Source organism: Chrysemys picta, chromosome 9, assembly GCF_011386835.1.
Source record: "Chrysemys picta bellii isolate R12L10 chromosome 9, ASM1138683v2, whole genome shotgun sequence".
NCBI lineage: Eukaryota > Metazoa > Chordata > Testudines > Emydidae > Chrysemys > Chrysemys picta.
The window spans coordinates 7,069,027-7,095,130 of record NC_088799.1 but is presented as its reverse complement, the minus strand read 5'-3'; the positions used below and the strand labels follow the sequence as shown (position 1 = coordinate 7,095,130).

At 51.1% G+C, this 26,104-nt stretch overlaps 1 protein-coding gene across 3 annotated transcripts; it reads left to right on the top strand.

Moving 5' to 3' along the window:
• Positions 1-3,702: 3,702 nt before the first annotated feature.
• On the top strand, positions 3,703-24,232 carry LOC101951142 (cytochrome P450 2J2-like). Of its 3 annotated transcripts, none has more exons than XM_005292561.4 (9): positions 3,703-4,075; positions 7,341-7,503; positions 8,377-8,526; positions 11,064-11,224; positions 14,132-14,308; positions 14,823-14,964; positions 20,577-20,764; positions 21,401-21,542; positions 23,968-24,232. In XM_005292561.4, exons 1-9 carry the CDS (start codon positions 3,905-3,907, stop codon positions 24,144-24,146), a joined length of 1,473 nt encoding a protein of 490 aa, XP_005292618.1. In that variant the 5' UTR covers positions 3,703-3,904; the 3' UTR covers positions 24,147-24,232. The 3 variants fall into 3 exon arrangements, 2 of the variants coding, with proteins under 2 accessions (XP_005292618.1, XP_042699868.1); XR_010590546.1 differs by having other exon boundaries at positions 3,734-4,075; positions 21,145-21,542; XM_042843934.2 differs by lacking the exons at positions 21,401-21,542; positions 23,968-24,232 and adding an exon at positions 21,145-21,277 and having other exon boundaries at positions 3,734-4,075; positions 20,577-20,850.
• The last annotated feature ends 1,872 nt before the right edge of the window (positions 24,233-26,104 follow it).

Sequence of the window (26,104 nt, the reverse complement as noted above, 5' to 3'; positions counted from 1 at the left end):
TTGCTGAATAGATTCCTCACGGGCTCCGCGTGTGGACGCTCTGATTCCACACTAAAAGTGCCTTTGTGCGGATTAGGTTAATCCATTTCCAAAGCGGATTAACCTAACCTGCACAAAGACATTCACCGCTGAATAAGAGTGACCATATGGTTTGGAAAAGCTACTGTGCTTTAAATTCACACTCTAGCCCTTTTGCACCAACTTCTCCATGAGCCATAGAAGGGAGCTGGAGCCGGGGAGAAGAGGGAGCATGGGGGACAGCTGGAGTGAGACTGAGGTGAAGCGGCTGTGAAGGAGAGGAGGGCGGGGGGTTGGAGCAAACAGTTCATGAGCTCAGGGGAGAAGCCGTGTCACCAACTCTCACGATTTGATCCCAAGTCTCACGGTATTTGGTGGTTTTCCTAAAGCCCCGGCTGCCAGTCACAGGGTGACATGAAAACCTCAGCTTTCTTCTCAAATAAGAAGGAAGTTCTCGCCTTCGTGGCTGTGGAAAAAGCTTGAAATTCGGGCCCAAGGGCAAACCAACAGAGACCCACCTTTAATGTTCTTCATAAATGTGATTTTTGAGCCACTCATAATATTGGGGCCCTGGCACGTGAGTTTTGAACGCTCCATGTGGGCAAAAAAAGTGGCGTCCGGTATTCAGTGGGCAAAGAAATGTGATGGCATAATCTGGACCCGAGAGGCCCTGCTGCATTACCTGCTTCTGTTCTCGTTCCTGCTGCCTGGAGCCTCTCTGGACCCCAGGGCTGGCTCCTCCCTCTTATTGCTTGTTCCCTCAAACCCATATGGCTTGTTGGGGCGGGGCTGAGGTGAGCCCTAGTGCCTAGCTGAGTGAACCTGGGTGATAAGCCTAGGGTGTGACCGGAGAGCCTGGAGCAGCGACGATGCCAACAGCTCCTGCACGTCACTCACACGATTCTGGGGCTGGTGGTTGCATGCGTCTCCCCAGTACTCCCAGCAGCCACTTGCTCCCTCACCCCTCCCTGGCCTCTGCAGGTACCTGCTGCTCTGAGCCCATCCCTCCAGTTCACCCTGCTCTGCTCACGGGTCACTGGAGCTCCTGCTCCCCTGATCCTTTCCCTCCTCTTCCTTCAGTCTCACTGACCCAATAGCCCCTTAGTTCCATCAACTCCCTTCCTTTGCTCTGAGCATCCTCTGCCCTCAGCCCCAGCAGGTACCCATCCCCTCCGCACCCTCCACCTCAAGCCCTTCCTACTCCAGAGTTTCTGATCCCCCCCATCTCAACCATCTCCTCAGCCCTGGTGATCCCTATCTTCTGCCTGGCTCCTTCCGTCCCCTGCTGCCCTGAGCATCACCCCTCTCCCAGCTCCCCAGCCCCTACAGTCACTTGCTCCTCCAACCTCCAGAGCTTCTGTCTCCCCAATCCCACTATGATGCTGGCAGACCAGGTACCAACTCATCCCCAGGCCTCATAGCAGGGAACCAGTCTGGCTCATCTGTGTGTGAGCCCTATCAAAATAGAAATTAGATGTTAAGTGGATAAGAATGTGTTTAGCTTTATGAAATGCTTGTAGGATGTGGCACGTACTGATCTCACTTCTAACCACTGTAGCCCCTGCTGTAAAGTTATAGTGAGTGTTTGCACCATAAACCTCTGTAATTGTGTAACTCAGCAAACGGGAAAAGCAGCATTCGCTCAGGTAAAGTGCTCGTCCTGCGTACTCGCTGGCCCACTGGAGGCAAATGAGGCATTGATATGGGGCATTGTGTGGCACCAAAGGACAGAGGCTGTGTTGTCTGCATCCCTAATTCCCTCCAGGAAGGAGAGACCTGAACTCACATCCCATCAGTTTGGATGCTGGGGTTGTGGGGGTAACAATTCCTGACAAAGAGACACTGGATTTTTTTCTGCTGTCTGGACTCTGAGGGGCAAAGATTCCTAAGCAGAAGCAAGGATTCCTAAGCATGCTGCGTGGCCTGGGGGAGCCCCAGAAGACATTCAGTGCTGAAAGATTGCTGCAGCCCTGTCACCTTTCGGAACCACAGACTGTAACTCGGCTGCGTATATACGCTGCCTGCTTTAACCTGGAAATAACGCTCTCATTTCTTTCTCCAGGTTAAGACAGCCTTAGTTAGTTCACTACAGGATTGGCTCCAAGCCTTGTCTTCGGTGTGAGAGCTGAGGTACACATCAACCAGGGGTAAGGGACAGGTCTCTTAGGGCTGGAAGTAACCTGGATCTTTCGTAATCATTGGTGTATGGCGACCAACTGCTGCCTGACTGTGTACGTCTGGTTCCACATGAGGTGTGTGGTCGCCTGGCAGTTAGTAATTCTGGGGTTTGTAACTGAGGCTCTACTGTATTTCACAGCAAACCAAAGTGTGGTCAAGCAATTGACTACACAATTTACCAACACCAGGAAGATGCCAGCAGGGACTGGGGGGCCTGGCTCCTTCTTCAGGTCCCTCCTCAGCTCATCACACAGATGCCTGGTGGCCTTGGGGTTGGCTGTGGCACTGTGAGGCTCAGTGAGTCAGGAACAGTGCGGCAAGGCTCAGAGGCCCTGTCAGGAAGGGTTGTGACTCTTTCATCCCGGCCAGCTCCGAACTTGCAGCAGCCTTGAGTCCTGTGGAGAGATGGGAGCAAAGGGGCGAGAGCACCAGCATAACCAGCCAGGTGAAAGGACACTGCTAGTTTAACTCTCTAACTGTTTATGAGGATTCCGAGTGTGGCTTGAGAAGCTTAGTTTGTTGTGTTCCCTGTGAAGGTCGCACACTAGGCAGCTGGGTGCTATTTCCTTCTTCACAGCAACAGGTTGGCATTAATGAGGCCTGGATTCGGGGTTTGAATGCAGTGGCCCTGCGTTGGACGCTGCATAATGCCTCCCGAGACTACAGAATTCTGCCCTGTGCTCCGTCCCAGAGTTCCGCTGAGATGGAGGAAGGTGAGTGCAAAAGAATCGCACTTAATGAGCCCTGGTACGTGTGCCAATCACAGCTATGTTTTCAGGGCAGTGGAAGGACTGAGAGTGGCACTGGTAAAAAAGAACCTGAGAAAAAGAAGCCCTGGCCAGGGAAATCTGTTTTGCCCTTTGCTTAGTTTGCCCTCCCATAGACGGTGCCTGCAAGGAGCCGCAGTGAGATCCTGGGGGCTCTGCTTAGGGGTAGGGATTATCTGGAAGGTTCAGGGCCTATATAGTTAGCGGGTCTTTAATTAGGGAGGGGAGACCCAGAATGTGGGGTGTTGGATACGGTGAAACTTCTCTAACAGTGGTCCAGGAAGCATTTTGGAAAATTTCCCCCTCATTTCAAACTGTCTTTTTCTAACTCAGTTGAAGCCTGTACTATTCAAACCCTAAAACCTCTGCTTTGAATGGAATTCATGGCTGCTTCTAGTGCAGCCGGGGAATACAATTCTAACAAAGCACGCAGCAGCCCAGAACGCATGTTTTGCCGCAGCCTGAGAGAACTCCCAACTCAGAAGCTTTGAGGGGGTTTTAAAATCAGAACCCAGTGGTTTCGGAGAGAGTTCCGCATTTGGCAAATAAAAAATCTCATGCCTAGAACTATTATGTAATCGAGGTTTAAAATAGCTTGACATGGAATTGGCACAGAGAGATCTCCCTAATCCACTCCGCTTTTCAGTGAAGAGAAGCTGCTGTGTTTGTGAACTCAAAGGTTAAAGTCTGGTAGGAGTGGTTTGGCTGGCGAGGACAAGGTAGGTGTGGCATAAAGTCTGCTCAGATAAACTTGAGCCTGGCATATCTCCAGACTCCAGTGTGATGGTGGGTCTGAAGGAAGAGAAACAAAACACGAAGAGGGGCTCATACGAGGGTTGAAAGCTCTCTGGGAACTGTTAAGACTCCAGCAAAGTGAGAGCTCGGTCTGCGAGCTGCAGTAGGTTTGCCCAGAGCCGGACGATAAAGGCAGCAGCAAGAGGATGTTGGGGATCAGTGAGTTTTTTGTGGCTCTGGTTGCGTTTCTCTTGATTGTGCAGTTTCTGAAGCTGCAATGGGCAGGTAGGCGGCTTCCCTCTGGACCAACTCCCTTCCCCTTCATCGGGAACTTGTGGCTGTTGGGATTTCAACTTCATCCTGAGACTCTTGAGAAGGTAATTATTTATTTTCGTATACTTAACTTGCTTCTCAAACTCTCCCCAGGGAGCAGCTGAGATCAGCAGAGGCAGGGGATGCTAGCAGACCCTTGTCTGATGGGCCCCAGCCTTTGGGATGTGCTCCTTTCTTGGTCTGACATCTGCCCGAGTTTGTTGACCTTCTGGGGATACAGCAAAGCCCATCCGTTTGACTGGGCTTTCAGACTGGGTTAGCTCGGATAACTGAGGATTGCTGTTCAGGAGAGGAAACGTCCATTGATGTTTGGTTTTGTAACCAGGGCCGGCTCTAGGTTTTTTGCCGCCCCAAGCAAAAAAATTTTTGGCTGCCCCCAACCCCAGCCCTGGGCTCTCACCTCCCCCCCAACCAGTTCCCCCCCACACTTGCATCCCCTGTTGCCCCAGCCCTGGGCTCCCCCCTTCAGTGCTGACTCCACCTGCTCCCCCCTCACCTTCAGCCGGTCCTGTGCTGGCAGGGTCGGGGTAAGCAGTGGGGCTCCCAGGCCGCGCCTCAGCCCAGGGTCCCTCCAGCCAGGGCTCCCACCTCCAGGACTGGCCAGGACCCAGGAGGGCAGAGCTGGAGGACTTCCCCGGCAGGGGGCTGAGGAGCCAGGACAGGGTAGCCCCAGAGGGAACGGCGCCCCGGAGAGCGGGACGCGGGCCCTACACGGCAGCGCCCTGCCCCCTATGGCCCCACTGCTGCTGCTGCTTCTGGCCACCCTGCCGCAGTCCCTGGGCGGCTCAGGCCACTTCGCCCAGCCCTGGCTGCGGTGCTGGGGGGTGGCCGCCCTGCGGCACCTGCAGGCAGCTCCGTGTGCCCTACGGGGCGGCCCCCAGCCTGAGTGTCCCCCGCTCGGAGCCTGCCCGGCTCAGCCACAAAGTGCGGGTGCTGCACCCCCACAGCACGAACCGCAGCGGCCCCAGGGCACCCCCCACGCTGCTGCTGCGAGGGCCGGCTCTAGGCTTTTGCCGCCCAAAGCAAAAAAAATAAAATAAAAAGATGGCCGGAATGCCGCCCCTGAAAATGTGCTGCCCCAAGCAAGTGCTTGGTTTGCTGGTGCCTGGAGCCGGCCCTGTTTGTAACACACCTTTTATATTGTGTTTTTTGTTTGTGTGACGGGCACCTGGAGTCCCCTGGTGGGAGATCTTTGATGTGGAGTTTTAAACCTCAATTGGATAAATACATTTCAGTCATTTTCTGGGTTATTAACATGGAATATTAGTGGAATAAGATATTTTTCATGCTCAAGAAATTTTATCCAGAGTCTGGGCATGTGCAAATAAGTCAGGGTCATACGTTTCATTTCCGGTTAGCATGGAAGAATGCAATGGTTGTTTTTTCTCTTGCATTGCAATTTGATGTTTCTGTTCAAATGCTCTGCGTAAATCAATTCTGGTTTGTGTGTGAATAAGAAACGTGTGTGTTCAAAAGTAAGTGTGAAGGTCATCACTGAACCAAATGTTCTAAAAAAAAACCCCAAGGACAAACACAAGTGCGCCAAAAAATTACAACATGCCCCTATTAAAATGTCAAAAAGGGCTCTCTCAAAATAAAACAGGGACCTATCAATGGGGACAAAATAGCTGTAATAAAAACCAGCATGGGGTAACTCCCTAAAAAAATTAATAAAAAAACAAAATACAAAAGGCATTTTAAAAAATAAGCACTCGTCAAACAACAATTAATTACAGCAGGACGGTGCAAAACTTATTGGTCCCAATAAAAAAAAAATCATTATATAAACAGGGTGCCTTGCCATGAAACTTTAGGTTCATCCTGCCAAGACTTCCCCAGAGCATTGTGTCGCGACCAACAAAACCAGGCTGCTCCCTACCCGTGATCAACCTAGCTGGCCACTAGATTGATCCGGACTCTGGACTGGTAACTATAACATCGACTGGTGGGACAGTGTGTGTCTGTGATTGAATGCATAAGCTAATTGTTGTATTTCCAATAAATGCAGTGGATTGCCTTTTCCCCTTAAAAAAAAATCCCATGTGCTTCTTATAAGCATAACAACACAAGCGCTGCCTTCCAAGTCTCTGCAGACCTCACTCTCTCTGTACAGGTAGCGACAGGCACACATGAACTCTGAATACTCGGAGCGTTCCAGGCAGAATCTAGCCCCTTACCTGCTGAATATTCACAGAATTACCATGTCTGCTATGCCCAAAGGAACATAACACGCCAGCTTGTGAGATTCAACTCTGGACCAGCACTGTGCTTAACACCACAGCACTGAGATATATTTGTAGTGAAAACAAGTTTATCATCAGAGATTCAAGTAATTGTAAATAAGAATACTGGAAACCAAACAAAATCATTCTAGAGACTAAACTTAACTAGGCAGCTGCTTTAGACAGGACCTATTAATGTTCTCTTCAGCATTTTCAAACAAGACTGGCAGAGACCTCTATTTCATTAAGTAAAAAGCACTGCCTTCCTCAGTGAAGGCTGCCAGGGTGTCTTCTTTGCCTTGTAGAAGTACCCCCAAAGTTCACTGTCTTTACTCATAGACAGGACAACTCCCCTATGGCTTGTTTTTTCTTGTGTGCTCCTTTCTTGTTGATTTCACATCTCTTTGCTAACTTTTGGCTTTGTATGGAAATGGCTAGCCACCGTGTCTAATTTACATCTTGGGACAGAGTTAGGTGAATAAACAACGGTGACAGAAAAGCCTGTTTTTCACCTCTGCTGGTGACTGATACTTTCATACAGACTTAAGAACATAGTTCCAGTTTGTCTATCCATAACTCCTTACGTAATATCTGTACATACATTTCACACTGATAGTAGTAACCAGTGTGATGCCAGATTTCATGTAAGACCTCACATGACATTCTTGGGTGAACCACAATGTACATACCAGCATAGGTGCCGACTCCGTGGGTGCTCTGGGACTGGAGCTCCCTCAGAAAAAAAATAGTGGGTGCTCACCAGCCACCCACAGATCAGCTATGCAACGGCCCTCCTCCAATCAGCTGTTTGGTGGTGGCCAGGAGGCGCTGGGGAGAGAGGGTGGAGCATGGGCGGAAGAGGCGGAGCGAGGGTGGGGCCTTGGGCGAAGGGGCGGGTTGGGGTAGGGCCTCGGGGTAGAGCAGGGGTGGAGCACCCACCCAGAAAAATGAAAGTCAGTGCTTGTGCATACCAGAATCAAGATATTCCTGTAACACCCTTACCAGTTGGCATTAAGAGGTTCTTGGGTCACAATTTGTTGTATGCCATATTTCAGACATGCTTTGCTGACACTGATCATGTCTCTAGTTGGCACAGATTCATGGGAACATCTTCACCTTGTGGTTGGGAGAGAGCCCCGTGATTGTATTGCATGGATTCCAAGCAGTGAAAGATGGTCTGACCACCAACCCTGAAGATGTTTCTGGCCGGCCAACAACGCCTTTCTTCGATGAAAATGGCAATAAAGAGGGTAATGTTCTTTTTTCACAGACACCGTGCAAAAAACTGGGGTGCCCACTGTAAGGGTGGCAGTTCCGTTATTTCATAGCCATCTCCCCATGGAGCTGCATCTCCAGACTGCAAAAATACCTACATGAATAGCTAGTCTGGTGATGAGTAATGGGGCAGGCAGCCACTGAATGGGACTGAAGGGTAAAATCCAGAGTGTTAAGGAGATTGTTTGATCCATTCATAGTCTCTTGGGCCCAGATCTTCAAAATCAATGGGAGTTAAGCATCTAAATAACTTTGAGGATCATTAGTTCTGTCCTGTGAAAGTCACTATCATCAACAGGCTTTCAGCTCGGAGCATGAACATCACTCAGTGTCCCACTGAACATGCCTTTGACACAACACTAATTTTGGGTCACTCACATAGCGTGAAGGCTTTTGAAACCTGGGCAAGACCTTCCTACCTGCTGGGCTTCAACTCATAGTCCTGTGCTGTCATTCAAACAAAACCATCAATACTCTTTTATCCACACCCTGCATTGAAACCGACCTCATCCCACATCTCCTGGGAAGAAACTCCCCACATCTCTGTGTATATTCCCAGCTGTGAAATTATCCTCATATTTTCAGGTGACGTGTGAATTATGAAAACTGTATCCTGCGTGTTTGAAGCCCGGCTTTCTTTTTCACCTAAAAAAAGCAACAAAACCCTCCAAATAGGGGAGTTTTCTGGAGTTGTCGCAAGCTGTTCATGTCTGAGGCCCCAGATAAAGCAACTAACAAAGTGCTTGTTCTTCTGGATTTCTGTCACGTTAGAAAATATATTTTAAGTTGAACTCTTACTAGGTGAATGATTTTCCTTTATATAAATAACCGATTCTCAATGGCCTCAGGTATTGTTATGACAAGTGGTCACACCTGGAAGCAGCAGAGACGCTTCGGGCTGATGACCCTGCGGAACCTGGGAGTGGGCAAGAAAGGCCTGGAGCACCGAATCCAAGAGGAGGCCCATCACCTGGTGGAGTACTTAATGAGTGAGAGAGGTACATCATTGCCAGCATATTTGGGGCTTTTTACTTACCATAACCTTATATTCATAGGTTTCAGAGTAGCAGCCGTGTTAGTCTGTATCAGCAAAAACAACAAGGAGTCCTTGTGACATCTTAGACACTAACAAATTTATTTGGGCATAAGCTTTCATGGGCTAAAACCCACTTCATCAGATGCATGGAATGGAAAATACAGGAGCAGGTATAAATACATGAAAAGATGGAAGTTGCCTTACCAAGTGTGAGGTCAGTCTAACGAGACAATTCAATTAACAGCAGGATACCAAGGTTGGAAAAATCACTTTTGTGGTGGTTATGAGAGTGACCCATTTCAAACAGTTGACAAGAAGGTGTGAGTAACAATAGGGGGAAATTAGTATGGGGGAAATTAGGTTTAGGTTTTGTAATGACCCAACCATTCCCAGTCCTTATTCAAGCCTAATTTGATGGTGTCCAGTTTACAAATTAATTCCAGTTCTGCAGTTTCAGGTTGGAGTCTGCTTTTGAAGTTTTGTTGCTGAAGAATTGCCACTTTTAGGTCTGTTATTGAGTGAACAGGGAGATTGAAGTGCTCTCCTACTGGTTTTTGAATGTTATAATTCCTGATGTCAGATTTGTGTCCATTTATTCTTTTGCGTAGAGACTGTCCAGTTTGGCCAATGTACATGGCAGAGGGGCATTGCTGGCATATGATGGCATATATCACATTGGTAGATGTGCCGATGAATGAGCCCCTGATGGTGTGGCTGATGTAGTTAGGTCCTATGATGATGTCCCTTGAATAGATATGCGGACAGAGTTGGCAACCGGTTTGTTGCAGGGTTTGGTTCCTGGGTTGGTGTTTTTGTTGTGTGGTGTGTGGTTGCTGGTGAGTATTTGCTTCACGTTGGGGGGCTGTCTGTAAGCGAGGACTGACCTGTCTTCCAAGGTCTGTGAGAGTGATGGATTGTCCTTCAGGATAGGTTGTAGATCCTTGATGTTGCGCTGGAGAGGTTTTAGTTGGGGGCTGTAGGTGACGGCTAGTGGCGTTCTGTTACTTTCTTCGTTGGGCCTGTCTTGTAGTAGGTGACTTCTGGGTACCCTTCTGGCTAAGTCACCTCTCCAGTGCATCATCAAAGGGGCAGATATCAACTCCACCATCCCCTCTAGCTGTTTTTCCCAATCACCCAGCATGTCTACGTAGCTAATCCAGTGCATTTCTAATGCACTCCTGTTACCATAGTATCTAATCATCGTTCTAGGATCTTGTCTGGGTTAAGAGTCAGCCAGCTAGCCTTCATCCAGGCCTCAGTTTGCAAAGCCCCTGCTCTCTCCAGGATCAAGCCCATAGGCCCAAATTCCACCCTGCTGTCACACCCTGTGCAACATGAGTGAAGTCACTGAGGTTCCTTGGACTGTACATTAGGACAAAAGTAGTCCCAAAGTCTTAGCCCACTGCTAAGTGAGATCATCAACAAATAAGACCCCGTGCAGTGTTGGTACCATTACTGGCTCTGTAACTAGAGTGAAAGGGGTCCTAGAAGTGAATGTAAAATAGATGCCAGTGACTGTAATCAGGGCCGGCACCAGGCACCCAAGCACATGCTTGGGGCGGCACCTGGTAAGGGGCGGGGGGGGGGGCGCGGGCACGGCGTTGGGGGGGGGGGTTCCGGCGGCGCGGCGGGGGGGGCGGCGCGGGGCGCGGCGCTGGGGGCGGTTTTGGCGGTGGGGGCGGGCTCCAGCAGCGCGGCACTCGGCGGGGGGGGCGGCGGGGGGCGCGGCGCAGCGCTGGGGGGGGGGCGCGGCGCTCTGCAGGAGGGCTCGGGGGGCGGCGCTTTTTTTTTGCTGCTTGGGGCAGCAAAAAAGTTAGAGCCGGCCCTGACTGTAATGATCAGGGGAGAGAGCAGAGCAACTGGGTGACACATGCAATGGATCCACGTATAGCCAAGGTATCCCATAGCGCTGCTTCCTTTGCCCTGCTGGAATGATTTTTAGAGAAAGAGCCAAGCAGAGAATCCGGGAGCTGTAACCAGCTTCCTGACGCCCCTCCCCCACTCCTATCTGCTGCACCAAGCAGACCTCAGCCACTGGAGAGAATCTGGCCCAGTGAGTTTAGTGGGAATTCTGGGGCTGGGAGGAAAAAGCAGCCGTCAGTGACGTGCCCCACGATCTCTCTCTCTCTCAGCCTGGGACAGGAGACCTTGCTGGCATGTGAGGGGCGTTACTGGCCAGGAGCTCTGCTCACTTCACAAAGCTTCCAGTCATGTTCTGCTTCCGCCTGGACAGCTGCAGAGATGGGCAGGGTCCCTTTAACGCACTGAACCTTCCGCGGCGAGTTGGTTTGTGACCAGCTTGAGTTGTCTTTGATTGCTTCTTTTAAATGTTTATTAGTGAATGCTGCTGGATACCAGAGTCACAGGCTCAGAAGCGTTCACGACTGAAAAGACCTGCTAGATCCCAGGCTCCTTCCCCAGGCTCCGGGACATGGGTCTCGTCCCAGCAGGGCGCGACACAGCCGCAGGCAACATTAATGTTAATAACTGTGTTTGCAGGACAGCCCTTGGACCCTGCTGTCTCCTTCAGCCAAGCACTTTCAAATGTCATTTGTGCTATGGTTCTGGGACGTCGCTTCTCCACCGACGATGAGACCCTCCGGCAGCTGCTTAAAGCCAATGCCTGTTTGCTCAGACCCTCGGGCATCCTCAGCAGGAGAGTGAGTTCCCAATTTGTCGCTGTTATTTCTTATGTCCCTCTCCCTAAATAGATGATGTGGTATCTGCTTCCTGGAGCTTACCAACTAAATTAGACATGATGAAGGCTACGATTTTGGCCTGGGTATTTTTATTAAAAATCACGGCCCCGGACACAGGTAATAAACAATACATCAGGAATGTACAGAAGGCTGGCATTAGGGGGTAGCAAGCAAGCCCATTACCCCATGCAATGGGGCTCCAGAAAGCCAAGTGACAGGTGGCGGGGCTTGGGCTCCGGCCCCGGGTGGGGAGGCCCATAATTTAACTTCGTGAGGCCCCAGGTAATTGCCCTACTTGCTGCCGCCTTATGCCAGCCCTGTCCACAATGGTGCACAAAACGGTGTTTTCGCAGACATCTCTTAAAATCACTGAATCCGTGAGCTTGAAACGTGACTTAACGAGGGTAAAACGTGCGATTGACCCAGTAGCAAAAGCAGAGTGGTTGGTGACCACGCTCTGTTACCCATGCGGTATCATTTACTCATGACACTGTAATTTGCTATGCTGACATTTAATAATGTCCGGATCCCAAAAACTCACCAAAACCTTCATCTTAAAATAAGGGAAATTCAGATTCAAAAAGACCTGTTGGGGCCCCCAGTCGGTCGTCTTATTCAGTTTGAAAATATTTCCCAAGTGTTACATAAAGTCCCCTCCGTCTCAGTCTCGGGTAGTGTAAAGCCACCTAGCAAACCTGGCTAGTTCAAAATGCCCAAGGTTGCTGCCACACCTATGTACATGGGGATTGTCCAGTCTCATACTATCGGCTTTTTCAAGACGTCATGAATACCAAACCCTTCTCAAGGTCATAGGCACCTTATTTTTGTTGTTGTTGTGGTGCTGCCCACGTACACAGTCCCCACCCCAAAGAGCTTGCCGTTTAATTTGAAACGTGATGCAATGGGTGAGTGGGAGAAACCATAGGATGTAGGGAGTCAGGCTAAAGGGAACTAGTCTTCGTATACACCTGGGTGAGTTTCTGGAATGTGCGCAACATGCTGGTTACAAATCCCTAAGAAATAATGGGGGAGGGGGTTGTTTTAATTGGGGTTGGACTAGATGACCTCCTGAGGTCTCTTCCACCCTAATCTTCTATGATTCTGTTTTCTGTCCCTACCCCATGTTAGCTGGCTGATTTCTTCTAGGCATCCCAGAACTGGGGGGATTTAAAGGAGGAGAATGTATCAGTCTGATGTTCGGGGAGGAAGGTCCATGTGCAAGGGACAGCATGGAAGAAAGTGTGGGAGAAACAGGCCAGCTGGAGTCCTGGGCAAGGTGGAGAGCTGGGGAGTGGGGAAACATAAGAGACAAGAGCGGAGAAGTAGGGAGGGGCAGAGTTGTCTCTCTGACATCTCCTCATGGATGTCCAGCTGACAAATGAAATGTAGCATGGCCAAAACGGAGCTCCTGATCATCCCCCCTCACTCTCCCTAGAGATAGCACCACCATCTGACCTGTTGCTCAAACGGACAATCTTTCCTCAGCCCTCTTTTGACTTTCACATCCAGGTGATGTCTGAATCTCGCTGCTTCTTCCTGCATGGCATGTTCATGATCCTTTCCTCTCTGCCCATGCCGTCAAACCTCTTGTCCAAGCCCTGATCACCTCGTGCCTTGGCTGCTGCTATCTCTTCCTCTCCAGACCTGATGCCTACAACCTCGTTTCCTTCAAGTCTTTTCACAATACCGCTGCTAAGATCCTCTTCTTGGGTTTCTTGCCCTGCCCCACCCACCTTTAAGTCCTTCCATTGGCTACCTACCTGCTCCTGCCTGGCTCCGAATTGTACACTTCCTGTTGTTTTTGTTACCCTATCTCCTCCATTCTGACCCTGGCCAACTAGTTTGTCTCCTTCACCTCTTGTCTTTTAGATTGTAAGATCTTTTTGGGCAGGGACCGTTGTTTACTATACATTTGTACAGCTCCTGCCATTACAGGCCCTGATTTTGCTGGCTTCTGAGTGCTGCCACAATATACCCTTTAAATAATAATTTGCATCCAAATCCCCCCTCCTCCTATTTTAAAAGCCTGTTAACTTTGCATTGTCAAGCACTCCAAAGTTAGGAGATGCCAGAATTAAGGTTGTCCATGCAATCTTAATTTGGTCCCCTTGTGCATAGGCATTATGATACCATGTTTAATGACAGGTTTCAGAGTAGCAGCCGTGTTAGTCTGTATCCGCAAAAAGAACAGGAGTACTTGTGGCACCTTAGAGACTAACACATGTATTTGAGCATAAGCTTTCGTGGGCTACAGCCCACTTCTTCGGATGCATAGACTGGAACATACAGCAAGAAGATATTTACACATGCAGAGAACATGAAAAGGTGGAAGTACGCATACCAACTGTAAGAGGCCAATCAATTGAGATGAGCTATTATCAGCAGGAGAAAAAAAAACTTTTGAAGTGATAAACGAGTTGGCCCATAGAAGGTGTGAGGATACTTAACATGGGGAAATAGATTCAATTAGTGTAATGACCCAACCATTCCCAGTCTCTGTTCAAACCGAAGTTAATGGTATACTTTGAACTCTTTAGCTCAGTAGACCTTTACTCTCCATCTGTTCCACGATTCTAAGCCCAGAAGAAGCAGACATCACAAGGGGAACCTGGACCAGCTCTCTCTCTCTCTCTGTGTTTGTCTATATCCAAATGGCTCCTTTCTGGACACAAGGGCTAGCTTTGTAAAGAGTCTTAACCATCAGCATCTAGGTCTGAAGCCCCATACATGAGTCTGAAAATGTGTCCTTCAAAGCAATTGATCCAATAGCAAAATTCCCCACACTGGGCATTTTTGTCTTTGGAGAGCTCCATCAGGAATGTGTTAATTGCAAAGAATGAAAGCAGCTTCTTTGTGTCTCTCCTACAGCTGAACAATACTTTCCCCTGGATCATGGACCACCTCCCAGGACCTCACAAGGAGGTGCTGGCCTCCCATAGGTTTCTGTATTGTTTTGCAAAGGAAGAGATCAGACGCCACGAGGAGAGTGGGGTACCAGATGAGCCACAGGATTTCATTGACTTCTACCTGGCACAGATGGTCAAAGTATGTTTCTGCGCCGTATGTGACTAGAACTCCTTTGCGACTCCATCGCACCCTTCTAGCGCAAACCTCTGCAGAGTAAAGCAGAAATGCAGCAGCTTGTGATGGGATCAGGTGTGTGGATGGGTGGGAGAGTGGCAGAGTCAGAAATCTATAGGGCTCCAGTCTGGGCAGGCAGAGATTAAATGACAGCTCAGCATCTACTGCAGCTCATCAGCCTCCTAGAAACCCAGCTCTAAGGAAGAGGGATCCTTTCTCCAAGGCCAAACGGTGTCTCAGAAGGGCGTTGCAAAGCAGCACAGAGCAGAATTGGAATTGAAGGAGGTGATGGGAAGTAACAAAAACAAGAATCTGGAGGGCACCAGAAAAAACATTTACGTTTTGTGATTTTCTGACGTCAAAAATACTAAAAAGACCTTGCAAATGGCAGGGAGTCAAAGGAATGAGCAAGTTCCGCTATTTATCATGCCGACTGTCTTGCCCCCCATGCCCTAATTTATCCCTCTGTCCCCTGCAGTCCAAAGACGACCCCACCGCTACGTTCGATGAAGGTAACCTGATTCACACAATCCTGGACTTCTTCATAGCAGGCACAGAGAGCACAGCCACGACCCTGCGCTGGGCCCTGATCAGCCTGGTGCTTCATCCCGACGTCCAAGGTGAGGGAGAGGGAGACAGGGACGGGGACGCACACCGTGGATGCGAGTCTGCGTGCACGTGGAAAATTACCTGGTTCTTCCAGTTTTTATTAGACACATGTTGATTCTAAAACTGACCATTGGCGGCTGCTGAATCAACTGAGTTGCAGCCAGCAAAGCGGTAAGATTTCTGGTCCTACAATCAGCGAATGGTAGACATTAGAAGTGGAAAAGCCTCATAGAGATGCCTAGGCCACCTACTTCCCCAATCCAACCCTGCTGCGGGATTGCCAGTCCACCTGCTTTAAATGGCTAAGGCAATGGGACTTCTGCCACTTCCCATGGGACACTGGCCACAGGCTAACAGATCTCACCAGTGGGGAGTTTTCTTTCCACAGCAGAACCTTCCTGATTCACCCTTTGCTAAGCCACAACCCTCATAATTCACACTCGAAATGCACCGGGGCTGGATTTCCACCCCACTCGAGCAGAGCTCAGGTTCAGTGGAGAGGAGGGGCTGCAGCCTGCAGGGACCTGATTAGTGCTCCCTGATCATCAGCCACCCAGCCCGCCTGGGTGCAAGTTAGAGCTTCACAGGAGCAACTCAGGGACCTCCCATCAGCAGAAAATCAGGCCTAGTAGAGCTCTGCTCGTCCATGCTTCTTCCTCTCCCTGTCCTGCCTTCATCCTGCCCCTGATCTGCCCCCTTCCCTCTCCAGATGCTGAGATGGGGATGGTGTCTGGAAGGGACGGTGGCTCTGCTGTCTCGGTCAGCTATCTGCCTAGTGCTAAGTTGCCCTCCACAGGTGGAATTTTCCACTGGTCACCTCCAGTCACTGTGGATCTGTCTACACTGCACACTAAGCCTGGGTTCTGACTCAGGTTTGACCCAAACTCCACTTCTGGCCACACCCAGATCAGTCTGACTCAGGTCAGCAAGCACTCAGGGCCCGGGTCCTAGGATCTGGCTGGGGGGATGTCAGAGCCTGAGTCCTGTTGTAACTCGGGTCCAAGCCTTGAACGAACGGCAGATCTTGCAACGCTCACTGATGTGAGCCTCGCCCAGACCGCGAAGCCATTGGGAGTGTGGATCGCTTCTGGGCATAGAATTGCGACCAGAGTCGCACGACTTGAAGCCTGGGCCACAGGGCATGCCCCGAGCCCAGCTAAGCACTAGAGAAATTGTTCACTCACTAACGGGATACCACTAAGGTTATAAGCGCTGCAGCCAAGGCAGGAGCAGAAGTTCCGGCTACCTTCACTGGCGGCGAGAAGGAACTGAGGGTGGGGGAGCACGCAGCCACCTTTATGGCGCGATATACAGGCGCCACTCCAGGGGTCGCAGCAGTGCTCCCTCAGAACGGGTAAAGGAAAAACTTCCGGCACCGGTGCACGTGGTGAGCACGCACACCTAGAGTGGAATACACCTGAGCAACACATCTCGAAGAACGCCAGTTACAGACTAGGTAACTGTCCTTTTCCTGGGGTGGCAGCAGCTCAAGCCGTAGACCCGAGTCAGAAGGTCTGCGTAGTGCAGTCTGGACGCGTTAGCGTGGCTATGAGCCTAGGTCCAGCAATTGTAAACCCAGGTTTATGATGCAGTGTGGACGCTCAAGCGTTTAGAAACACCAAGTCCACAAGTCCAGGTCCTGCAGACCTGGGCTTAGGGTTCAATGTAGACACATCTTGTAAGACCACTTTGTGCTGTGTGAGCCCAAAAGCCCCCCCTCACGTCTCAGCAACGCTCTGGTAGCAGAGATGGTACAGTAGGCAGGTCTCATTACCAGAACTTCATGCATGTTCCTACAGAACATTTACCCACGTGGGTTGCTGTGTTACCCAGGGCCGGTGCAAGGAAGTTTCGCACCCTAGGCGAAACTTCCACCTTGTGCCCCCCCCCCAAGCCATGCGGCAGCTCCCATGTGGGTTGCTGTGTTACCCAGGGCCGGTGCAAGGAAGTTTCGCACCCTAGGCGAAACTTCCACCTTGCGCCCCCTCTCCCCCAAGCCATGCGGCAGCTCCCCACCCCAGCTCACCTCTGCTCCGCCTCCTCCCCAAGCACCCAGCCCCCGCTCTAATTCTCCTCCCCTCCCAGGCTTGTGACGCCAAACAGCTGATTGGCGCCGCAAACCTGGGAGGCGGGAGAAGTGGAGCAGGATGGTGTGCTGGGGAGGGGGTGTAGCAGAGGTGAGCTGGGGTGGGTCGCCATCTCCCCTAGCACGCCGCCCCAATTCTAATTCTCCTCCCCTCCCAGGCTTGCAGCGCTAAACAGATGATTGTCGCTGCAAACCTGGGAGGTGGGAGAAGTGGAGTGACCCAGGAATGCTGTAAAAAAAAAATTGGGGGCACCGCTTTTTGGCGCCCCCAAATCTTGGCGCCCTAGGCAACCGCCTAGTCGTTTGCGTTAATGGTAGCACCGGCCCTGGTGTTTACCATCCACACCTAAAACTCAGTTGCCCTTGCCAAGTTCATGAACAAAGGACTTTTTGTGTTTCTCCTCCATGAGGCATTGAGCAGAGCTCTCTTCAGCCCTCCCCGCCCCTTGTGTCATATCAAATATAAACAGCACCATGTCCCAGATTTCTCAGGGCCCCTCGCTGAAATCAGCATCTGGCTGGAGCCGAACCCAGGCCAGACTGAGGCGATGCTGGTGGGACGTGCCATGAAGAACTTACCTTCTCAACACCCGTCCCCCAGTACTGAAGGAATGTGGAGCCCACCCTCGTGGGCGTGGTTCTCCGACATCACCGTGGGACAGTTCTCGGGGTACCCAGAACTATGAGTTTCCTTGTTACCCTCCTGCCTCCAGAAAGAGATGGGCTTGCTTGCACTTAGCTGAGTGTCAGCTACCTGACCCCACCAGCCTGTTAGCCGTCCCAACAACCTCCTCAGGGGTAAGCCAGCCCTTTCTTTGCCTTGCAGGCTAACGAGAGGTGCACCCCGCTCCCGGAGCCCCTCTGAAGGGTTCCCTGTAGCGTCCAGCCCCTTATCCACTGAACACTCGGAAATACCAGGGCTGCTGTCCCCAAAGACACAGCGTACACACCAGCTTGTTCAATTCGACTCAGGATCTGCTCCTTGTATCACACCACAGCACTGAGCTGCATTTCTAGTGAAAACAACCATCAGGGTATTATCAAAGATTCGAGGTCCAAGTGATCGCAAATAAGGGTAATGGACACGAGAGGGTTGTATACAAAACAACATCAGAACACACTTTCTAGAGACTAAACTTAGCTTACCAGGCCAAGCTTCTGGCCGAAGAAGTTTCTCTCGCCCCAAAGGTCTTTTGCAGCATTTCAGCCAAGGTTGGTTGTGATCCTGTTTTCAGAAATGTAACCGCACTGACTGATTACATCCTAGGTGGAGGGTAAAGGGTGTCTTCCTTGCCTTCTCCTTACATCCCCCACTCATTGTCTGTTCTTAGGGTCATGATAACCCACTCTAGCTTATTCTCCAGTGCGCTGCCTTCCTGTTGATTTCACATCCCCCCATTGACTTCATATGTAAATGAGGCTTCCATTGTATTGGCTTACAATGCTTGGAGCAGAGGTTTCCAAACTGTGGGGCATGCCCCCTTAGGGGGGTGCGGAAGGGCCCGGGCCAGCTCCCACAGGGGGTGGGAGGCAATGCCACCCAGCCCCACTCCACTCCCAGCTCTGCTCCGTCTCCGGTCCCAGCCCCGCGCCCGGCCGCAGCGTCGTTCCTACCCCAGACCTGCCCCCTTACTCCTGTCTGCATCCTCCTCTGCCCCAGGAGCCACGGTACCCCTCCCAGCCCCAGATCCAGGGACGGGGCATAGACATGGGTAGCGGGGTGTGACCCTCAAAAGTTTGGGGACCACTGGCTTAGAGAGACAGGTGAATACACACCTTTTGTCGGGCACCAAACCTATTTGGCAGCTCTGCCTTGATACAGACTTTAGGACCCTATTTTCAGCACACACACATACTTACTCAGGCTTGGTCTACACTACAGAGTTAGGACGGTAGAAGGCAGCTTACGATGACCTAATTACATCAGTGCCTATGCTCCAGCCTGGCTCCCGCCAGCGTAAGTGCCCACCTACACCGACATCATAACTCCGTCTCCAGGAGAGGCGCGGGGCTTATGTCAGTGGAGTTAGGGTGACGCAGTGTCCCTGTAGACACAGCGTTCCTAACATTGGCTGTTGGCTGTCATTCTCGTCAATTTCCATGACTGCGGTGGTTGTAAGTTGACCTCCCCTAGGTTGACTTATGTTTCCAGTGTAGACACGCCCTCAGTATGTGCACAGACATTTCACAGCGATAGCGTGACCAGCATGACCCAGGCTTTTGTTTCAGACCTCCCATGACCAATGTTCCCTCTATTTTTTCCCATGCACGTGCGGAATGAATTTTGTTATGTGCACCGATATGAAGGTGATGCGTGGCGGCGCTGAGGGGTTCGGAGTGTGGGAGGGGGCTCAGGGCTGGGGCAAAAGGTTGGAGTGCGGGGGTGGGGGGTGAAGGCTCCGGCTGGGGGTGTGGGCTCTGAGGTGGGGTCGGGGATGAGGGGTTCAGGCGCAGGAGGGGCCTCAGGGCTGGGACAGAGGGTTGGGGTGCAGGAGGGGGGTTCGGGGCTGGGACAGAGGGTTGGGGTGCAGGAGGGGGTTCAGGGCTGGGACAGAGGGTTGGGGTGCAGGGGGGTGAGGGCTTCAGCTGGGGCACGGGTTCTGTTCTTTGGGGAACCAGAATGTACAGCCCAGGATCAGGATAATCTTGTAACCCCCTTTACTCGTTGGCATAGAGGGGTTCTTAGGGTCACAGCCAGTTGCCCTCACAAAACAGTGATGGCTGTTTAGGCCTGGAAAGCAGGACAGCTGCACCCAGGATCATATATAAAGATACGAGCCTGATGCCCTAGGGAGAACCGGTTTGCTGCTCACCGGTCGTGTTTTTTCCTTGCGTTAACGTTTTCTAGGCTTATTCCAATCCCTGAAGGTGGTTCCCTTTTGCCTTGGAAGGTTTGTGCTCAGGCTGTTTGGCCACTTCCAGGTTAAGGAACTGTGAAAAATAGACCAGGCCTGCTATAAAAATATTCATCCGACATTGCTCTGTGCCTGGCTAACTCCTGAACAGCTGAGTCTATTTGAGCTCAATCCCCCCCCAGTGGGTACCAGTTCCATCGCCCTGAGCCAGCAGCGCTTCCTGTGCTGGGGGTGAGGATTTCCACCAGACTGCTAGTCAGCCCCTGGGAGCATCACACACACAGGAGTTTTGTCTGGGGAATGAAGTGAGAAGAAACTTTCCCTGCACTTTGGGATGCTTCTGCTGCACCTTGCCTCCGGCTCCCTCTCACAGCAAAGAAAGGGAAAGCTGTGCTCCAGGGCTGAATTGGGCCCTGATACCGAATTTCAACTGGCATCTGTGAGTCTGCTGGGAAAATGCAGGTCCCCCTTAGAGATAAAGATGTAGGAATAACCAGCGTAGCTGATTCCCTTGGCATGGCTTCCCATCGCCCACTGCACTTAACCAGCATTAAAGGAGTCATTCCTCCTTCAATCTGCCGGGAAGTGACAGAGCCCCAGAATACACACCCATCCCTGGGCACGCACTCACTGCCCAAATACGTGTCCTTCCATTTGCATAAAGCTGAATTTGTCTCCTCAGAGAAGGTCCAGAAGGAGCTGGATGCTGTGTTGGGTCCTTCCCAATTAATCTGTTACGAGGATCGGAAGAACCTGCCCTACACCAACGCCGTGATTCATGAGATCCAGCGCTACAATTGCATTGCCCCGATCGGAGTCCCCAGACAATGTGTGAAGGACACAACACTCTTGGGGTTCCCTGTCCCAAAGGTACAGAGACATTCTCCATGCTTATACCCGCCTCTCCCATCAAAGGGGTCAAATGTACTAGGAATGCAACTCATTCGTGTTTCCAGGTATATAACATGCCTGTTTCTCCTTGCACCCTCTGAAGCTATCAGCACTAGGGCAAAGTGAGACAGCGCAGTACAGCCACTTTGCACGCGTGCCAGTAACGTGATACAACGTGCAAGGCAGTGGATGATCAGGCGCTGTGTCTCTTTCTTGATATGTCCCACTGCCCCTAATTTGCAACTGCTCTATCAGCCCCTTTAAACCTCTCCCTGGCTTTGCCGCTTCGATATAAAAATCTTACTTTTTAAATCTGACGCATTTAAAATACGAAGCGTTAACATTTTTCTTCCATTAAGGAATCAGTGTTAAAGTGGGAGAATCCTGGGAAACTGCCTCTTCTTTTGGGCTCCATCCTGCCAGCAGGTGGCTCAGAAATGATGAACAGAAATAAAAACGTACCATCCAATAGTCTCCCAGTTTACTCCAGTGAGACAGATCTCTCCCCGGGGGACATGCCATGCACTGCACTACATGAGGACTGAAAACCGTCTCTTTAACCACCTCTCTGAGAGAGTGAGGGTGAGAACTAAGTCAGAGGCTTCTTCCTTGCAGGGCACTGTCATCTTGCCAAATATATGTTCTGTCTTGTCTGATCCGGAGCAGTGGGAGACACCTCACCAGTTCAACCCAACTCACTTCCTGGATAAGGATGGAAACTTCATGAGCAGAGAAGCGTTCTTACCATTCTCAGCCGGTAAATGCACTGACAGCTAAACAATTTTTCATGGCGTAGATTGTGAATGCAGAATTCATAGAGATTTACAGTTAAACCTTGCTAATCGGCATGCTTTATAACTTGCACTTAGAATGGCAAACTCACCTCGCTTCCTGGCAAAAATGTATTTGCAGAATGCTGTGGTGGATTCTTCTACTACACAATTTCATTATTTGTACCAAAATCACAGCACGCTGGCCACCATTAAAATGACAACATTTACCACGAGTTGCCGCAATATGGCATCAGAGATGATACAGAGTTTTCCCCATACTTCAAAATTCAAATGTTGACTTTTAATGGCAAGCACCATTCATAGACTTGAAGGCCAGAAAGGACCATCTTGATCATCTAGTCTGACCTCCTGCACATTGCAGGCCACAGAACCTCACCCACCCACTGCTGTAATAGACCCCTAACCTCTGGCTGAGTTACTGACATCCTCAAATCATGGTTTAAAGTTATAGAAAATTCACATTTGCCCCAGTTTAAACCTGGAAGTGAACCATGCTCCATTCTGCAGAGGAGGGTGAAAACCCCCCAGTGTCTCTGCCAATCTGACCTGGGGGGGGGGAATTCCTTCCAAACCTAGGGTTACCATATTTCAGCGAGCAAAAAAGAGGACGGGAGGAGCCCCGCCCTAGCCCCGCCCCTGCCCCTCCCACTTCCCGCCCCCCCTGACCTCCCAACCCTCCCCCCGTTCCTTGTCCCCTGACTACCCCCTCCTGGGACCCCTGCCCCTAACTGCCCCCCAGGACTATCTAAGCCTCCCTGCCTCTTGTCCCCTGACTGCCCCAACCTTTATCCACACCCCCACCCCCAGACAGACCCCTGGGACTCCCACGCCCCATCCAACCACTCCCCACCCCCTGACAGCCCCCCCCCAGAACTCCCAACCCATCTAAACCCCTCTGCTCCCTGTCCCCTGACTGCTCCGATCCCTCTCCCCACTCCTGCCCCCTGACAGCTCCCCCCCAGAACTCCCAGCCCCCTACCCCCCCCGCTCCTTGTCCCCTGACTGCCCGCTCCTGGGACCCCTGCTCCTAACTGCCCTCCAGAACCCCACCCCCTACCTAAGACTCCCTGTTCCTTGTCCCCTAACTGCCCCCCAGGACCCTACCCCCTACCTGTACCCTGACTGCCCAAAACTTTCTCCACTCCCCCCAAAAAGCCCCCCCCCGTTTCTTGACTGCCCCCTCCAGAACCTCCCTGCCCCTTCTCCTGCCCCCCTTACCCTGCTGCTCAGAACAGGGTGTTGGGCTCTGTGCGAGCCGGACACGTGGCTAAGCTCCCCAGCACAACAAAACCCGGTCCCTGGCCCTGCACAACAAAACCCGGTCCCTGGTCTGGACCGGGTTGCAGGGGAGAGCTGCCCTTGTATCAGCACAAAGTGCTCTTGCTCCCGTTTTGCTACGCTGCATGGCAGAAACCGCTCCCCGTTGCAAAAGGGGAGGGCTGCACTTTGTGCTGAGACACTTGCTCAGAATGCAGGGCGGAGCTCCTCTCCAGCTGCTCCGGAGTCCAGCCCGGGACTTTCCTGCAGCCCTCCCAGCCGCTCGCTCTGCTGTGCCGGGGGAGGGGGGAAATCCCGGACATTGTGAGTGCTTTACAAATTCCCCCCCGGACGCTATTTTTAGCACAAAAAGGAGGACATGTCCGGGTAAATCCGGACGAATGGTAACCCTATCCAAACCCCAAATCTGGCGATCAGTTAGACCCTAAGCATGTGGGCAAGACTCACCAGCCAGACACCTGGGAAAGAATTCTTTGTAGTAACTCAGAGCCCTCCCAATCTAGTGTCCCATCTCCAGCCGTTGGGGATTTTTTGCTACAAGCAGTCGTTGATGGGTCACAGGCCATTGTAGGCAGTCCTGTCATACCATCCTCTCCATAAACTTATCAAGCTCGGTCTTGAAGCCAGTTAGGTTTGTTGCATTTTGTATAGACATGAAAATTGAATTGAAGTTGTCTAAATCAATTTTGTGATAGATTTTAGTGTTTGCTTGCTTATTAATTTGCAAAATTCATTAATAAGCAATGGATCTCTCAGTCATTAGTGCAAATTAGCCAAGTTCTACTGTACTAAGAAATCTGTGGACCGTGCAAATGACCCCCTCCATCCCTTTGGGAATAGTTATGTGAAAAATGATTCCTAATGCTAGTTACCTGAGAAAAGCAAATTCTGTGATGCACATATGCAGACCTAGCCTCAGACCTTTGACTTCACAGGTAAAACATGATTTTGCTTTTAAACCGATCTTATTTTTCCATCCTCACTGAGGACTAGAATCCTGCCAAGTCTAAAATTTCTCATGCGGTCATTTTTTGAGTTACACAAGCAATATAAGGGAAACGTTGGTTTTTTTCTTAACTCACTAACTGCTTGTCCCCTCTCCCCCGTTAGGGCACCGTGTGTGTTTGGGGGAGCGCCTGGCAAGGACTCAGCTCTTCATCTTCTTCACCAACCTGCTGAGGGCGTTCACCTTCAGGCTGCCGGAGGGAGTGACTGAAATTAACACTGAGCGTATTTTGGGGAACCTATTGCAACCTCACCACTATAAGATCTGTGCTGTTCCTCGCTAGGCAGCAGCATGTCACAGACCACCAGGAAACCCAACAGGCAGGGGTGTTTCTCATGGTGAATGTCCATAAATAAACTATAAAACAAAGAATTATGGTGCTTGGCGTTATTTATGGCTGACCAGGAATCTGACTGCTGGGAGGGAGAATTGCGAGAGGGTTAGTCTATTGTAATGCAAGGATGGCAGAGTTTTTAAAAATCTCCTAAATTATGAGATTAGAGTAGTGGGTGTGTGGTGGGTGAAACCCCATCATGGGCTAGAAAAGGTTAAAAGGTAGTTAGTCACATTGATTACACCTGCACCCTGATTAATTACCTGCTTCTCAGCGAGAGGTGCTGGGAGGGAGAGGCATCAGGTGATAACTTAGTGGATACCTGGGCCCCATAAAAGGGGCGAGAGCTCAGTCTGATGGGAGGAATGACAGAGAGATGTCTGTGAAGGGGCCCTGAGCCACAGTCTGCAGGAGAACAGATGCCTCGGGAAGGCTCAGTACTGGAGCTGGGGAGCCAGCCAGGAGAGGGCCTGGAAACAGAGCTTGGAGGTGATGCGAAGGCAGATGGCCTCCTGGGGGCACTCGGGTGAGAATCCTGGCAAGGAGACGCTCTGGGGACAGGGGGCATTACGACAAGGAGTTCGATCCCTCGCAGCCGCAAGGTGAGAGCTGACCTGAAGTTGGGGAGAACAGCAGAAGTAGAGAGGACAGGAGGCAAGAACCGGAAGGGAAAAGAGGAACATATGGCCCTTGTTATCCAGGCTGAGTTTTAGCTGGCTAATTGTTATCTAGGCCCTAATTGCCACGCAAGGGGTTGGCTGGAGCCTGTCCCTGAAGAATTCCCCCTGCTGAGAGGGAATCTCCATAGGCATGATATTGGCAGGGACAGTCTTCGTCAGCTGCCCTTCCCCTACCAGTGTAATGGGGTGAGGAGAACGGGGGCATGTGCCCAAGCCTCGACTGGCGCAAGCTCCATTATTGAGCAGTAAAAGTTAGCATAGGTCACTGCTACTCTAACTTCCACCAGAGCAGGCAAGTAGAGGATCAGGGAGCCAGGACCAGCTCTCTCTGGCTGCTACGGCACCGCGCAGCGTCGGTGTAGTGGAGAACTGGAGCCAAGCGTGTGTGGTGGAACACGGTTTCAATCCTCCACACGCTAACCCATTGTACTGGTGCTGCCAAACCCCAGAGGCTCAAGAGCTTCCAACTCAATTCCCCTTTCCACCCAACATGGCACAAGGATTTGAACTTGGGTCTCCCTGCCCATCTCAGGAGCATGCCCTGGTCTATGGAGCGTCCTGGGATGGGGGGTCTCTCAATCTCTCCCGTTGATGTTGGGTATTAATAAATAGTTGTTGGAGCAGGGACTTGGGATCCCCCCACATCTTAGGGGAGTGGCCTACCCATCAGCTGTGAGTCCTTTTCACTTGCAGGCCCAATGACAAGTCTTTTATCCAAAGTGGAACAGTTTCCAAAGGAGAGATTGCGAGACCATCCGTGTCTAGCGGTTTGATGGCTCACCTGCGAAGGCTGGAAGACCTGGGTCCAAGACCCTGCTCCAGAGCAGGGATCTGAAGCTGGGGTCTCTCACAAGCCAGGTAAGTGCTCTAACCACTGGGCTACAGTTGTCTCACTCTCTGTCCCACTGACTATTTAAATTCATCCTCAGTGGAACGGCTTCAACATGCCCAGAGAAGCAGTCCTGCCTCTACAGACACGTCCAGCACCAAGAGATCATTGGCAGACCGTTAAGCAAGCATGTTGCAAAAGCCAGGACGTGTGCTAAGACCACACTTTTGAAGCCCTTATCACTTTGACAGGTGTGACCTGCTTTCCCCAGCTCGCTGGAAGTCCCTCGGGCGCAGATGTGCTTCTCTCCCTGGCAGATGTCAGGCTTCCAGCAAACAACGCCCATGTGCTGGAGCTGTTACAAATATTTTTCTTTGCAATTTTTTTAGCGGTAAAAG